The 15,927-nt window shown below is 45.5% G+C and overlaps 1 protein-coding gene across 5 annotated transcripts in view; it reads left to right on the top strand.

Moving 5' to 3' along the window:
* The first annotated feature begins 51 nt into the window (after positions 1–51).
* The window catches only part of LRRC41 (leucine rich repeat containing 41), an 18,078-nt gene continuing 2,202 nt past the window's right edge, over positions 52–15,927 (top strand). Inside the window, exons 1-5 of one of the 5 annotated variants that reach the window (XM_045858874.1) lie at positions 52–288; positions 3,912–3,998; positions 5,109–5,179; positions 11,327–12,470; positions 15,212–15,472. In XM_045858874.1, coding sequence (XP_045714830.1) covers positions 90–288; positions 3,912–3,998; positions 5,109–5,179; positions 11,327–12,470; positions 15,212–15,472 — 1,762 coding nt within the window. In that variant the 5' untranslated portion in view covers positions 52–89. Of the gene's footprint in view, positions 289–641; positions 834–945; positions 1,480–3,911; positions 3,999–5,108; positions 5,180–11,326; positions 12,471–15,211; positions 15,473–15,927 lie in introns of those variants that run through there. The other 4 variants (XM_045858879.1, XM_045858877.1, XM_045858878.1 and 1 more) reach the window with 4 other exon arrangements.

Here is a 15,927-nt window from a genome sequence, read left to right as displayed (position 1 = left end):
CTACATCGCTGATGAAACCGTCCTAACTGCTGACCTTTTCAATATGGCGGTCCGAGGCTGCCACTCTCGGGCCCGCGCACCTCCCCAAGATGGCGGCGCCCGAGGCCTGGCGCGCCCGGAGTTGCTGGTTCTGTGAGGTAGCGGCAGCAACGACCATGGAGGCCACGTCCCGGGAGGCGGCGCCAGCGAAGAGCTCGGCCTCGGGCCCCAGCGCTCCCCCCGCCCTGTTCGAGCTGTGCGGGCGGGCGGTGAGCGCCCATATGGGGGTTCTGGAGAGCGGGGTGTGGGGTAAGTCGCGGGGTGAGGGGCTACCTCTGGCAACGAGCGGAGGCGGCCCTGCGGCCGGGGGGCACGGGGGGCGAGGCCGGGAGGCCCGGGGCAAGGCCCAGCCCGGGGCACTGGAAGGCAGTCAGTCTGGTCGGAGAATGAATTCCGTGACTAACCGGGTTGGGCAGAGTAAAGACGGGGACCAAATCGGCAGGTGGACCTGCACCGCGGCCTGGCCGGGGGCGCGGGGGGCGAGGCCAGGAGGCCCGGGCTGGGGCAAAGCCGGCAGGGCTCGGACGGCAGGGGCGGGACTGACGGTCTGAGCCGTCGGCACCGAACTGACACTCGGGCCGGACCGGGCTGGGAAGGCTCGGATGTGGAGCCGACGGGCAGGGATGGCCCCGGTGTTTGGGGGCGGGGGCCGAGGTTGGGAGGCCCGGCCTAAGGCGAGAGGCCAGGCCCGGGGCCACCCAACCTGACTGACGGCGCGGGGCCTCTGATAAATGCCTGACAGACACCGAGACCCCGGAGTGCCGAGACCCCGGAGGCCAAGCCGATGAGAGAATGTAGCCCATTGGATTGGGGAGAGAGGGATGGGTCGGAGGGAGAGGCGTAAAGGCTGCGGGTGCCGGTGCCGAGGCCTGTGTGATGGCCCAGGGCAGGAGGAGCGAACTGACTAGCGGGTCCTCGGGTGCCTAGCTGGTTGAGCGACGGACTGACGGGCAAGGCAGGGAGCGCCGGAGGCTACTCGTATTGGCCCGAGCGGCGAGGAGGGACCCGAACGCGGGAGAAGGGAGGCCCGAAGTGGGTCTGTGATCCCGGGAGGCTCGAATGACGGACAGGCGGGAAGGGCCAAGGAGGCCCCGGGCGGGGCCACGGCCCGGGATCCTGGACTGGGGGCGGGGGGCGCACCGCCGCTAGAAGGCCCTGGTCGGAGTGGGAGCGAAAGGAGGCCCCAGGCCTGAGAGCGGCGGGGACCCACGGGCCCGGCTCGGGTGGAGAGCGCCCAGGCTGAGCAGCAAAGGCGGGCAGGGCAGCCTGCGGCGCTGGGATGAGGAGCCGGGGAGGACGACATGAACGGCTTTGCTGGTGGGCCTGCGAGCTCGGCAGGTCGGGCTGGGCCGGGTCACGGAGGAGAGTAGGCCTGCAGCCCGATGGGCGCGAGGAGGCCGGGCTGTGGGGTGTGTACCCTCGGTCGCAGCCTGGCCGCTGGTGAGGAAAACTCGGGTTGGCGTCTTGGCAACTAATAGAGTGAAGGAGGGGAAAGTAAGGGCCTCTGGGGGATAGGCCCGTCTACATGGGGGACAAGGGAGGCCTTGGGCCTGTAGTGCCTGACAGACTGGTGGTGTGAGGGGGTGGGGTCCCGAGGCCAGGGCTGAAGTTGGGTGGGGATATTACAGGCCGGGCCCAGGGCCTAGGGAAGAGCTGGGAGGGGTGGTGAGAAAGGAGGCCCTAGGCCTTGGGGGTGGGGCGGAGGGTTGCAGAGAAGGCCTCGGGAGTGGTGTTGGTGTCTTCGCCAGGAGGAAGTACCTGGTAAGGTCAGGAGTGAGGCCTTGAGGTCCTGCGGGTGGGGGCTTGGGTTGCACAATGAGGAGGGATGTGGAGAAAAGGCCCAAGCATTTGTGGGTTTGGGCCTCCAGGAATATTCCCAAGGTTGTAGAGAGTGGTTAAAGAGACCCAGGGATATGTGGTGGGGATGGGTCACCAATCCTGAAGAGGCCTGTGTCTTTATGTACCGCGGAAAAACTGTTAGAATATGTCGGGCCTGGTGGGGGGAGGGGATTATGGAGCCTCTGAATTAACAGCTGAGAAGAGAAGGGTCCTGCTGACCCACGGGGAACAGGAGAAAAGTCTCAGTGGAGCTCGGCAGGGAGCTCAGAAAAGTCCGGGGGAATGTGGACAGGACCTGGCCCTGTCAGCCTGGAGCCTCTAGGATGCTAAACCTGGCTAGGAGGAAAGAGGGCTGGGTGTGGAGGCCCCAAGTTGGGATGAGGACGCGATAAAGCTGTAAGCTGGAAAGTAGCAAGGAAGACCCTGGCTTAAGGAGAATAGAAAAAAGAAGAGAGGAGTTTGTGGTTAATAGGGAATGAGAATCCCTGTGGCTGTGAGAGGGGATGGCTAAACCGAGGGGAGCAGATTGGAGAGACAGGAGAAAGCTCCTGTGGGCCTCACCCAGGTCAACAGTCACACAGGGAAAGCTGAATCAAGTTAGGCCTCTTAAAAGAGACAAGTGAGAGGCCCGCTAAGTAGTGCTGTTTTGGAGGAAGGTTTCTATGTGGCCTAACAGTCAGGAAAGGGCTTCCTGGAGGTTGCGGACTAATTTTGCTTTGTGTAGGGAGAGGAGGAGAAAGGGAGTAGAGGCAGCAGGAAAGGATACAATGAGGAAGCAAAGTAGAATAGGTTTGTTATACCTTGAATGCCAGTATATGGAGTTGGACTTTATCTTAAATACAGTAGAGAGCCTACATTAGTGTAATAGCATAGACATTTAGTGCTTTCATTCAGCAAGAACACTTTGTACACTATGTACAAAGAATTGTACTAGATTCTTAGATAGCAAGATTCAGTCATTCCACAAATAAATATAAAAGGAGATCCTGGAATGGGAGTTCTTCAAGGTTTTCCTTAGATATGGTATACTCCAAGATCTCGAACTTATTCTTGGCTGGACAGAGAGACGCTGTTAACAGGCTAAGAACAGTAATCACTAACATTTAGTGAGCCTTAAAGCCAAGCATGGCCTTAAAAAGATTACAAGCACGATCTCCTTTAATTTTCACAATAATGTTATGACATAGTTATTATTATCTCCATTTTAAAATTAAGGAAATTTAGGCTCAAAGATGTGAATTTGCCCAAGGATGCACAATTAATTAAGTGGTACAATCAGGATTTCACCCAGTTTTGTGCAATTCTAGAGACTAGACTGTCTGGCCATGATCTACGGAAGTCAGCAAGCAGTTTTTGTTTTTCAGATATATTGAATTTTGAGTGTAGAGCCTAATTATTTCTATTCTTCATAGGAAAGTACTACTTTTGGGTGTAGTGGGTATCCAAAGGATGGAAGTAGCCAACCTGGAAGAGTGGAAAAAAAATTCAGAAAAGGCTTAATAAAGGGCATGTGATACTTGAATCCTGAAAGTGGTAAGGATATTCCTGGTGGAGAAAACAGCTTAACAAAGTGAATCTCACTCACAGAGGCAGAAAATAGTGTAACACATTAGATAACTGAAAAATGTAGTTTAGTGTGGCTGAAGTATAGGAGGCAAATCAGGGAGTTGGAGAAATTAGTAGAGCCAAATTATGAAGGACTTTTTTTAATCATACATACTCAATAGGACTTTTTAAATACAGAATGGTTCATTATGCTTGGGCAGAAGTGAACTGACCAGCTGCTAAATGAGTATATCAGATTGCTTTGTGGAATTATCTCACCCTTGTAGTGTGTATGGCCCAGAAATTCCAGCTGCCAACTAAGTGGCTGAAGATAAGTGGACTGGAGTTTGAATTAGACATAGGTTGGCTTCTATGGGTTCCATTTGTCAATTGAGAAGTCTGCTCTTCCATTTTTTTCCCCAATAGGACACAAGATGCTTAGAACCCTAGAAGAAAAAAAAGTAAATTTTGTGTTTTGGTTTTTGTAGCCCTCCCAGGCCCAATACTTCAAAGCATCTTACCTCTGCTCAATATATATTACTTGGAGAGGATTGAGGAAACTGCCCTCAAGAAAGGTGAGTGCCTTTCTCTCTTTCTCAGTCAGTGATTGTAAGCAAGGCACCATAATGTTCTTCAGGTAAATATTACACCTGACCTGCATAGAACTTCATGTTTTTCAAAAAGTACCTTCACAACTACTTTATTATCTGAGTCCTCACAGTATCCTGTAAAACACAAAACAAGTATATGATGCTTATTGTACTAATAAAAGTGAGACCACAGTCACACCACTGTTAATAGCAAAGCTAGATTAGAACCCAGATCTTCTGAATCTTAGTTTTTCTATTTTACCAAGTGGCCTCCCAAGTCCCTCATTGGACACATCTGTTAAGAACTAGCATTTATCATCCTGGCTGGTTTGGCTCAGGGGACTGAGTGCCAGCCTGTCAACTGAAAGGTTGCTGGTTCAATTCCCAGTCAGGGCACATGGCTGGGTCACTGGCCTGGTTCTGCAGTTAGGAGGCAACCGATCAATGTTTCTCCTGTACATCAATGTTCCTTTCCCTCTTTCTCCCTTTGTTGCCCTCTCTCTAAAAATAAATAAATAAAATATTTTTAAAAAAGAAAAGATTAAATAAGTTTCTTCAGGTAAAGTGCCTAGGACAGCACACTTAGCACATTGGGGTTAACTAGGTATGTTAGTTCTTTTTTTAAAAAGATTTTATTTATTTTTAGAGAGAGGGAGAGAAACATCGATTTGCCAAAGAAACATCAATCAACTGCCTCTCCCATACCCCAACCAGGGACCTGGCCCCTAACTCAGGCATGTGCCCTGACCAGGAATTGAACAGGCAGCCTTTTAGTCTGCAGGCCAGCTTAATCTACTACGCCACACCAGCTAGAGTTTATTTAATCTTTTCAACAATTCTATGAAATAGCTATTAACTACATTTTACAGATAAGGATACTGAGATACAAAAAAATTAAGTAACTTGCCAAGGTCATACAGCTAGAGTGTGGTTTGCTGATATTTAAACCCAGGCAGTCTGTCTTTATAACCAGTGCTCTTTACCACTTTGCCATGAAGCTCTTATAAATGTAGAGGAGGGCAACATTAAAAGGCTGATGTACTCATTCATCATGGCCAAGGGACGGCCAGGTAAATGTGCTATTTCTCCCTACAGGCCTCTCCACTCAGGCCATCTGGCGCCGACTATGGGATGAGCTGATGAAGACAAGGCCTTCCAGTCTGGAAGTAAGTTAAGACACCAAGTAGAACTCTGGCCTGACTTTGCACAGTGAAAGCCGGAATAGCACACAAACATAAATTGAGTATGGGTAAAGTGCAGGGGCAGGGTTATAGTGAATTTGGCAGGAGGGCTCTGATGGCTTGTCATAAGGTGCTTTACCATTTGGCATTTGTCACTGATCTGCTTGTTCACCGTGTTTGCAGGTGACACAAAACAAGGTAAGGTAGTGATCACAATGGAAGGCAGAACCCCAATTCTTAGAGGTCTTGACAGGCTGGAACAATGGTCAAACTTAACAAGATGAAATTTAATAGGATAATCCAACTATTCACTTAAGTCTAAAGGATTCCAGTTGCATGACCTCAGAGTAGGGGGTAGAGAGGTCTGGCTTAGCAGCAACTTATATTTTTTAAAAAGTTAATGGGTTTTAGTCAACAGTATGCTAAAACCTCTCATATAAAGACTACCCTGAGCTGCATGAACTAATGTAACTATAATGTAGGCCAGAGGACAAGGCGGGTGATAGACCTGCCTAGCTCTGCAGTGCTAGTTCTCCAGGCTACTCCTGGAGTATGGAGAAAGAAGTCAAAGCCACACCATGTGAGTCACATTTGGAAGACGTGGGGAACATGAACTGTTTTGAATTAGTTGAATGGTTGTCTCATGAAAGAGATTAATAGACTTGTTCTGGGTGGAAGCTAAAAGAGGATAAATTTTTGCTTAAATTTTTGTAGAACTTTTAAACTGTGAACTTGATGATGAAACAAGCTAATTTTAGAGATAATAAATTTCCTATCTCCAAGTGTTCATATAGATCCTGGATAGTTACATAAGGTACTGCAAAGGAAATTCAGCATGGCATGAGAGGTTGAATAAGAGGAGTTTTAGGGTTCCTTTTAACCTTGAGATTCTATTATTTATTGGTTCAGATATAACTCACCTGAAGCTCTCATTTAAGCAGAATTTATTTTGCTGCTCCATAATTAGGTGACTGGACAGACTGAGTTCAATAAACATTTACTTAAACTTACCACATACCGGGTATTTTTTTAAATAGTATTTTTATCTATTTTTTTAAGATTTTATTTATTTATTTTTAGAGAGAGGGGGAGGCGGGGAGAAAGAAAGGGAGAGAAATATCAGTGTGTGGTTTGCCTCTTGTGCACCCCTAACTGGGGACCTGGCCCACAGCCTAGGCATGTGCCTTGACTGGGAATCGAACCAGCAACCATTTGGTTCACAGCCTAGCACTCAATCCACTGAGCCACATCAGCCAGGGCCACTTACCAAGTCTTATGCTAGATATTGGAAGTACAGGCACAATTCCTAATCAAGAGGAACTACCAGTTTAGTAGGAAAAATCTGTGAACAAATAACATCATTTATGGTAGGATAAGTGATCTGACAGTAGCAAGGAGGCTGAGGGAAAAGGGAGCAAGAAAGTCTTTTCTAGGAAGGAGTATTTGAACTTGGATTTATATGATAAATGACAAGACAAACTCTTATCAGGAATTGGAGATTGCATTTCTGTGATACACTGGGTTCAGTAACATTCAGCTTTACATCTTTCAGCTTTTGCACTTGTAGATCTAGACACAACCCCTGGAGTTCAGTGTGATGACACTAAAGCCCAACAAAATCCTCAGGCACTATATTCAGGACTTAGGCCTTGTTAGGAAGAGAATTGAACACCAGAATATTAGAAAACAGTAATGGCTTTCTGCAACCTTTTAAGAAATTCGAGATTCTCCTTATCCCAGTTTGTTCCAGTGTTTCCCAAGCAGTCTGGTTGAGTAGCCAGTGATAGAGACTGTAATATTTTTCTCTGGGAGAAAGCTTTTTTCCCTCAACATTAGCTCAAGCTTCCTAAAAAAGAATGTCTATTTGTTCTTTTGTTTTCTTGTCACAGAGCATTTCAGAAATTTAGGAAACTCCAACCTTGGTGACCTAGCAATCATGTAGACAGAGGTCTTGACTTGGAGCATATTTATTCCAGAGGGTGTCTTCTCCCCAGTTTTGCATGACAGTAACCTTCACTTCACTCATGATTCAAAAACAGTTATTGAGTGGCTGCTCAGTTCCAGGTACTGCACTAGGTTCTAGGGTTACAATGGTAAACAAGTTAGACATAGCCCCTGACTGCTTATACTTATAAAGCAATAGTATTTCTAACTGTATAGTACTAGTGTGTGTGTGTGTTAAGAGATCTATAGAATAGTACAGATGATCTGGAACAACAAATTATTCAATAAATGGTTCTCTAGTAATTGGTTAACCACTTAGGAAAAATAAAGTTAGAATCTCACTTTATAATATATTTATATAATTTCTATATGAATCAAAGATTAAGTTGTAAAAAGTAAAAGCACAAAACAACTAAAAAAAGAATAAAGGTTACTGGTTATCTAATGTCAGGATGGAGAGTGCTAATTATTAAATGGGCAGGATTGAATAAGAAAATATGGACATATTTGACCATCTAAAATGCCAACATTATAAATACAATTTAAAAGGTACATAAACTGGTAAAGAATGTTTGCAACAACATTTGCAAAACAAAGGGATACAGAGAATAAGACAAAGGCTCTATTGGAATAAAGTGAGTAAAGACTTGGACAAGTTACAAAATATATAAAAATCCCAAATAAAATGAAAAGTGTTCAATCTCAGTAATAAAAAATAGGAAAGTAAAACTGTACTTCTTATAAAGTCTTGTTTTGATTTGGTTTTGTTTTAAAAGGTAATTCCAGGGGTGAGTAAAACTCGCATTTTAATATGCTATTGGTGGGAGCAGAAATGTAACAGCTTTCTTGGTGGGCAATCTGGTGATAATTGTCAAGAGCCATTCATCTCCAGATGTTCATTACAGCAAAGTTTAATATCAGAAAGTTAGAAACCATTTAAATACTCAACAATACAGGAATTATTAAATATAGTACATCCATATTTTCAAAACATTAATAAAGTCATATTCTAAAAATACTTAAATACATGGTGATAAAAATATTTAATGATATGGTGCTATAATGTTAAAAAAAAAACAAACCCAGCCTTTGAAAATTCTAAATTGTCTCAAAGTTCTAAGACCAAGTGACCAAAGCTATTCACATATACATACATGTACACTCCAAATTGTTGGTTTACACAATTTTTGATTGCTTCTTTATAGTTCCACAAACAATATTTCTATTATTAGAAAAGCAACAGTGGACAGTAGTTTATGAACATTTGCTGGTTGTAACAATTTAGTACAAGAAAATACTTCATCCTCCCTAGCTTGTACACAAACACGCTTCTTCCTCCCCCACCAATGCCTGAGCTGCCAGCCCATTTGGGATAGGCCAAGGATTGTGTTGAAGGCAAATGTCATTTCACCTCTTTGGTGTGCCTCGTTTATCCTTCTGTGACTGAAAAGCAAGTATTTAAATCACTTTGCATTGTCTGAGTTACAGTATACGGGTCCACAAAATGAGTGGCTTGGACTAGATCTCAGGTATTTTTCAGCTGTGAAGTTTTAGCATAGATTCTTGAAAAAAGTAGTGATGGAATGAAATGCAGTGAACTGCTGTCTGCTCATGCATTAATTCATGACAAAAAAGCCATTGAGATCGTTGTCATAACTAACTTTATTACTCATTCAGTCCTCACAACTCTACGATGTATAGTTCTCTTTCTCACTTGACAGATGATGAAATTAAGGCAGAAAGAGGTGAAGTGAGTGACTTGCCTAGTTTGTGAACAGCAGACCCAGGATGCAAGTTGAGGCAGTCTAGCTGAGGACTGCATGCTCCTAATCACTGTCATGCTGCTCTCACTGCAGTTATCATGGCTGGGGTGTTCCAGTTTCAGATATTCTCACTCATCGTTTTCATCAACTAATAAAATGTCTGAAAAAAACCCCAGTATTTAGTTATCTAAACTACATATTCCACATGCCTTATGGTCAGAAACAGGCACAATATCTTGGTTCATTTTTTTTTCCTTACAGTTGTCTTTTTTTCCACCACCAGCCCCCCACTCCCCGTTTGGTTCACATTTTTGTCCATATGTTAGGCCCAGATCTACAATAACTATCTAACTATCTCATTTGTGAAGTTGAAGCCTAGCCAGGGTTACCTGCCAGTATTTTTCAAGGGTATGCGTGTGGGCCAGCCAACGTGTAGGAAGAGTGCTAGAGTGAGGCAGGATTTGGATTCAGGAATACTCCCTCTGTTTCTATTCAAGGATGAGTCAAGATTTGGTTGCCAGCTATTTTTTCCTACTCCCCTAATGCCCTCACATTACTGCTGGTGAGAGAGGTCCTTTTCTTGTTGCTATGCAGCTACCTCGAGCGTTAAGTCATTCCTGATCATTACTACCTACCACAGGCAGTCTTGGGGGATAGTGAGGGCAAAGGGAATGACACTTTTGCCTGAGAATAATAGGAGCCTAGCTCCTGCCAAGAACTTAAGATATAGACTGAGAATCACTCTGGTATGAGGGGAATGCATGGAGACAGGGTAAGTACCAAAGTGTCTTTTAGTCTTGGGAAACTCTCAGGCCCCCACTACCTTTACTTCAGGCTGAATAAGTACCCTCCTTAACAGGCCCTGCCTCCCTCCAGTCCATTTCACATTGCCCAGTCTCAACTAATGATCAACAGCAGCAGAAGTAACATTTTACATTTCATAGTTTACAAAGTACTTTAACTTTTACTGCCTCATTTGATCTTCACAACAAAACCTGTGAGGCAGGTTTTACAGAAAAAAGGTTTAGAACAGTCAAGAGTAGAGTAGCAGAGCTGGCACCTATATCAAGGTCAGCAGACTTTCTACTGCACCTTAGGAGAGAATGGCAACTTAGGGGAGTCTTTGTCTCACTGTGTCCTTTTGGGGTGGTAGCAGTAATTCCTAACCTCTGATAACCATCAGAATCATTTTTGTAGAGGTTTATTTAAAAAAAAAAAAAAAAAAAAAAGATGCACAGACCTTACCTCAGATGTAACAGGTCTGGGTACCTGGTGTATGAATTTTGGGGAATAAAATCCCATAGTAAATTCTGATGTGAACCAAAAGTTCAAACTCACTTGCATTCAAAGGCTCTTCTAAATGTATCAGAATAGTTTGAAGTCTCATATCCATCAAAGCAAATAACCATTGCCTTGAAGAAAACAAAGAAATCTAAGATTTGGCCCCTGCTTTCCAGGAATTTCTAATCTGTTTGGGATAAGACATGCAAAGACAGAGACTCAATACCACAAGGCATGTCTATCAAAGTGTAAGATCTGAGTAGTCCCAACAAGAGAGGCAGGGGAAGGGCAGAGGGGACGGAGAGACAAATACTAACAGCCTCAGAGTGTGACATGTTAATAGGTCCTTTCAGGAAATCTATTTGGTTTGGCAATGGAGAGTATACCTAGCAGAAGTAGGAAAGGACATAGAAGGCAGGTTTAGGTCAGTGAGGTGCTCTGTTTGGCCAGTGAAAAGCATTCATGGAGTAAGATGTGGTAAATAAAGCTTCTGAGGTAGGCTTAAAACAGGTAGGCAGAGGTTATATTATGGAGGGTTTTCCTTGCCAAGATAAGGAGCTTCAGATTAACCCTAGGTAGTAGAATGATGTTGGGAGTTTTTAAGCAGAATAATGTACAAAAAACCAAAGCAGAATATAATCAGATGTATTTTACAAAGATAAATCCAGTGGACATGTGTAAGTTTGGAATGGGGAAAGTGGAAGCAGGGAGAGCACACTGACTTCATTAATGAAGTCAGGTGTGAAGTAGTAAGGTTTGTGAACAGAGGTGGTAGTGTAAGGATGGAAAGTTGGGATCGGGTTCTAGAAACAAACATGGAAGAATTTACAGGAATGAGTGACTTTCACCTGAGAGACACTTTAGCATACTGGTCTCTGGAGCCAAATCCCCTGGGCTCAAATCGTGATTCTGCCACTTAACCTTGTGTAATCACAGGCAGTAACAACTTTTAGGCCTTGTTTTTCTTACCTGTAAAATAAGGCTTATCATAGGACATGCCCAAAGAAGTAAGGATTAAATGAATTTGCATAAATTATTTAGAATGGTGCCTGACACAACACATACCTATTGAGAGGAAACTGGTATGATGGTTCCATGGGTAGCTGTTGGTATCACAGCTGTCTGGCATGTTCTCTGCTTTCAGAGTGTGACGTGTTGGCGAGCCAAGTTTATGGAGGCCTTTTTTTCCCATGTTCTACGTGGAACCATTGATGTGTCTTCTGACAGGCGTCTTTGTGATCAGCGTTTCTCACCTCTTCTGCATAGCTCCCGCCATGTCCGGCAGCTCACCATCTGCAACATGCTGCAGGGTGCAACTGAGCTGGTGGCTGAGCCCAATCGCAGGGTTCTGGAGACCCTGGCCAGTTCCCTGCATACCCTCAAGTTTCGCCACCTGCTGTTCTCTGATGTAGCTGCTCAGCAGTCACTTCGGCAGCTGTTGCATCAGCTTATTCACCATGGGGCTGTCAGCCAGGTGTCACTCTACTCCTGGCCTGTGCCTGAGTCAGCCCTTTTCATCCTTATCCTCACCATGAGTGCTGGCTTCTGGCAGCCAGGTCCTGGTGGCCCACCCTGCCGCCTCTGTGGAGAGGCCTCCCGAGGCCGGGCCCCATCCCGAGATGAAGGGTCCCTCCTGCTTGGCTCACGTCGGCCTCGTAGGGATGCTGCTGAGCGATGTGCTGCAGCCCTGATGGCTTCCCGTCGTAAGAGTGAAGCCAAGCAGCCGGCCAGAGCCGCACCTGCCACTCGGGTAACACGCCGCAGCACACAGGAGAGCCTGAGAGCAGGCGGGATAGACCCTAAGAAGGAGCTACACCCTCCAGCCACCTCCCATGAGGCTCCTGGCACCAAGTGGCCACCCTCTGCTCCAGCCACCACCTCCTCTGCCTCTCCCTCTTCTTCCACATCTGCATCCAAAAGGGCTCCAGCTAGCTCAGCCCCACAGCCTAAGCCGCTAAAGCGTTTTAAGCGAGCCACAGGGAAGAAGGGTGCTCGCACTCGTCAGGGGTCTGGTGCAGAGTCTGAGGACCTGTATGACTTTGTTTTCATTGTGGCTGGTGAGAAGGAGGATGGGGAAGAGATGGAGATTGGGGAAGTGGCTTGTGGAGCTTTGGATGGGTCAGATCCCAACTGCCTGGGGCTTCCAGCCCTGGAGGCCTCCCAAAGATTCCGCAGCATTTCTACCTTGGAGCTATTCACAGTTCCACTCTCCACAGAGGCAGCCCTGACACTGTGCCACCTGCTGAGCTCCTGGGTGTCTCTGGAGAGCCTCACACTATCCTATAATGGTGAGTGCCCTAGAGGGGCAGGGGTTGGGTCTCCCAGTAGCACCACCTGTGTGCCCAATCCTGTGGAAGTACAGGGGTATGATCAAGAAGCTGCAGGTGTGGCCCTGCCCAGACAGCACACATGGTGTGGCAGACTGTTGGTGTTAGGGAAGGGAAACATGAGGCCTGCGGGCTTGCTTTATAGTTGGAGGGTTAGGGTTCTTGAAAGGCAATGAGAACCTGAAGAAAACATATTTTAGATATGGTAGACAATCCAAGGGCTGGTTTGAGTACAATGTACGCAAGCCTAGTCAAAGCCGAGGCTAGATTCCCACCAGTCATATAAAAGCAGCTGTATAGACAAGGAGCTGTGAGACATTTTATCAGACCAGCAACCTGCAGTTTTTCCTACCTGATTGTGCCCAGCTAGCCAGCTTCAACTCCAACAATCCAGCAATCTGCCTAGGTTGTGGAGCACTGCTAGAGAAAATCAAGCTGTGCAGATTGTTGCTACTATACATTCATAGTTACCAACCTAAATCCATTTTTGTATCACAAAGCTCCTATTCCCACTCTACCACTTCTAAACCCTTACTGTCTTCCTTTCTCAGCAGATCACCTCACCTACTTCAGAGCGAAAACACAAACTCTTTCCATTTATTAACCAGCCTATAAACTTTCCTACCTCTGCTTTTATCCTTTCTTCTACCACAGTGGAAGAGATCATTGTCCTAAGACTAACTCTTCTGTGTTCTGGACCCATACCCTCTCACCTACTTAGGAAAAGCTGTTTCTTAAATATCTTAGAATTAAGAGCTCTTATGTACTGCTTAGTATGGGTCAGGCATATTTTAAATATTCCCATTATGTTAACTAATTTAATCCTGACAACCTTATGAGGTCAAATGACTTGCTCAGGATACCTGGCTAGTAAGTTAAGAGCCAGGATTTCAACCCACAGCCTACCACCAGAGTCCATGCTTTTAAACCACTAACTGTTGCCTCCCTTCTCTCTATTGTCTCCCCTCTCTCCCCCAAACATTTAAGCATTCAGTTAGGTATCCACCAAAATCTACCACCGCCTCTCTCTGTCCCTTATTAACTACTGTCCTTTTCTCCTACCCTTCACAGAAAACCTGTGTTCTCTCACAGCTCACTCCAGTTGTGCTTGCTTACCCACTATTGCACTGAAGATTTAAGTCACCAAGGTCGTCCTTGTTGCTAAGTTCAATATATGCTTTTCAGTCCTCGCATTAGTTCCCAACAGCATTTGCCATTAAGCAGCCTTCCTCATGAAATAGTCATTCCTGTTTCCTCAAAATGTTTTTTCTTGTCTGGACATTACTTGTCTCTTAATGTTTAGAGTTCCTCAGAGCTCTCCCAATTTACACACTTCCTGGACAATTTCATCCATTCCCTTGGTGGCAAAGGCCAACTGTGCTAAGACCCTTCCATTCTATAACATTAGCCCAGATAGTTCTTCTAAGCTACAGACTTTATTCAGTTGATCACTAGATCTCACCATGAACATCTTATCAATGATGTTGCAGGAGATGACTCAGTTGCCCCAAAAGAAACCTGGATTATTTCTTACTCCAAATGTATTTGGTCATCAGGTTCTATCTTTCCAATCTCTCTCTCAAATCTTTATTTCTCTCTCTAATCCTTAACAGGTTATTACTTCTCATCTGAATTCACTTCAACAGTTCTTCCTGAGTCCATATTCACTGTACAATCCATTGTTTACTCTGAAACCCAGCATTTTTTCTCAAAAATGCAAATTTGTCACTTGTGCACTTAAAAACTCCAGTGCTTTTCCATCACCATACACCTTAATTTCCTTACAGGGTCATTCATGTTCTCACTCCCGCTTACCTCTATCATTGAACATTTTACTCCCTTATACTTTAAGCATTAGCCCCTTTGACTTTTTCAGTTGTTAGAACTGCCACTTTCTCCTTCAGGCCTTACATATGCCAGAATCTCTCTGCCTCAATCACTCTACTCTCCTCCCTCCATTTAGCCCATCTCCTTTGTTATTTAGGGTTCAGTTGGAAAACCTTTATTGATGTAAGCTGAGCTGGGTCTTAAGTACCCATCCTTTGAACTTCCACAGTACTTACCCAGTTCCCATTATGTTATCAGGCTATATAGGCAAAACAAGATCAGTTGCTTACTGTCTAGCGCAAAAAAAAACCAACAAAAAAACCCACCTTATTTTCTAAGTGCTGGGTGAGGTTTAGTTGAGTGGAAAAAATCAGTTGGAGTCACCTTAGTCCAAGGGGAGATAAGAGCGGATTCCAAAGAATGATCAGCATGGTGGCATTAAGCAACTTTCCTAACCTGGATCTAACTCCCTTCTGTGGGACGTGATTATCCTTTTCTGCCCCATTCCTACTCAATGAATCTTTTAAAGTATTCCCTCTCCTCAGTTCTCAGATATTCCCATGACCTATAGTAAAAGTCCAGGGGCCTCTGCTGTGTGGGTCTATCACATAGGTGGCAGCTACATGCTGCCCTACCACATCCCATCTTTTGTGACTCTGCCCTGACTGATGCTTGAAGGCATATCCCAGTTGAGTAGACATCAGTTTGCTGGTTACCTGAGGAAAAAAGCAAGACAATGGATGAATAATTGAGACAAATGATTTTAAATCTGATCCAAAGCTCAAGATTTGGTAGTCATTAGTAGAAATATTTGGACCTGTCTCTGAATGTTGTTACCCTTGCTGACACTCCCGCATGACTCTTTCCTGCCACAGGCCTGGGCTCTAACATCTTCCGCCTGCTGGACAGCCTGCGGGTCCTGTCAGGCCAAGCTGGATGCCGCCTCCGTGCCCTGCATCTCAGTGACCTGTTCTCACCACTGCCCATCTTGGAGCTGACACGTGCCATTGTGCGAGCCCTGCCCCTACTGCGGGTCCTGTCTATTCGTGTTGACCACCCCAGCCAAAGGGACAACCCTGCTGTGCCAGGGAATGCAGGGCCCCCTAGCCACATAATTGGTGATGAAGAGATACCAGGTGAAGCACTGTGCATGTGTGTCTTGTCTCCATACAAATGTGCAGCTGCATTTGTGTGGGGAAAGCAGGAAGATCTCTAATTCAGGCCCACTACCACTCATTCCTGGCTTATCTGGAATCTGCTCCCTCTTTATCCATTTACTAAAGATAACCCTGGGTTGGACCAGGCCCGGACCATAAACCTTGTAAGGAGTGACCATGGCAGATCAGCCTGCAGAAAAGGGATCTGAACCAAGAACAGAACTGTTAGACTAAATTAGATCCCCCTACTGTATGTACCCTGAATTCCTGTATGTCTCTACTACCACCATTCTGCATGCTTTATTATATTTGCTTGTCCAAGGAGTCTAGTCTTTCTGGACTAAAAGCTACATAAAGGACTTAATTTCCTATTTAGTGCTCTATTCCCAGAACCTAGGACAGGGCCTTGCATATAATATATATGCACTCAAAGA

Source organism: Phyllostomus hastatus, unplaced genomic scaffold (genome assembly GCF_019186645.2).
Source record: "Phyllostomus hastatus isolate PE091 unplaced genomic scaffold, TTU_PhHast_1.1 phas_scaffold_182, whole genome shotgun sequence".
Taxonomy (NCBI): Eukaryota; Metazoa; Chordata; class Mammalia; order Chiroptera; family Phyllostomidae; genus Phyllostomus; species Phyllostomus hastatus.
This window is presented reverse-complemented; position numbering and strand designations above follow the sequence as displayed.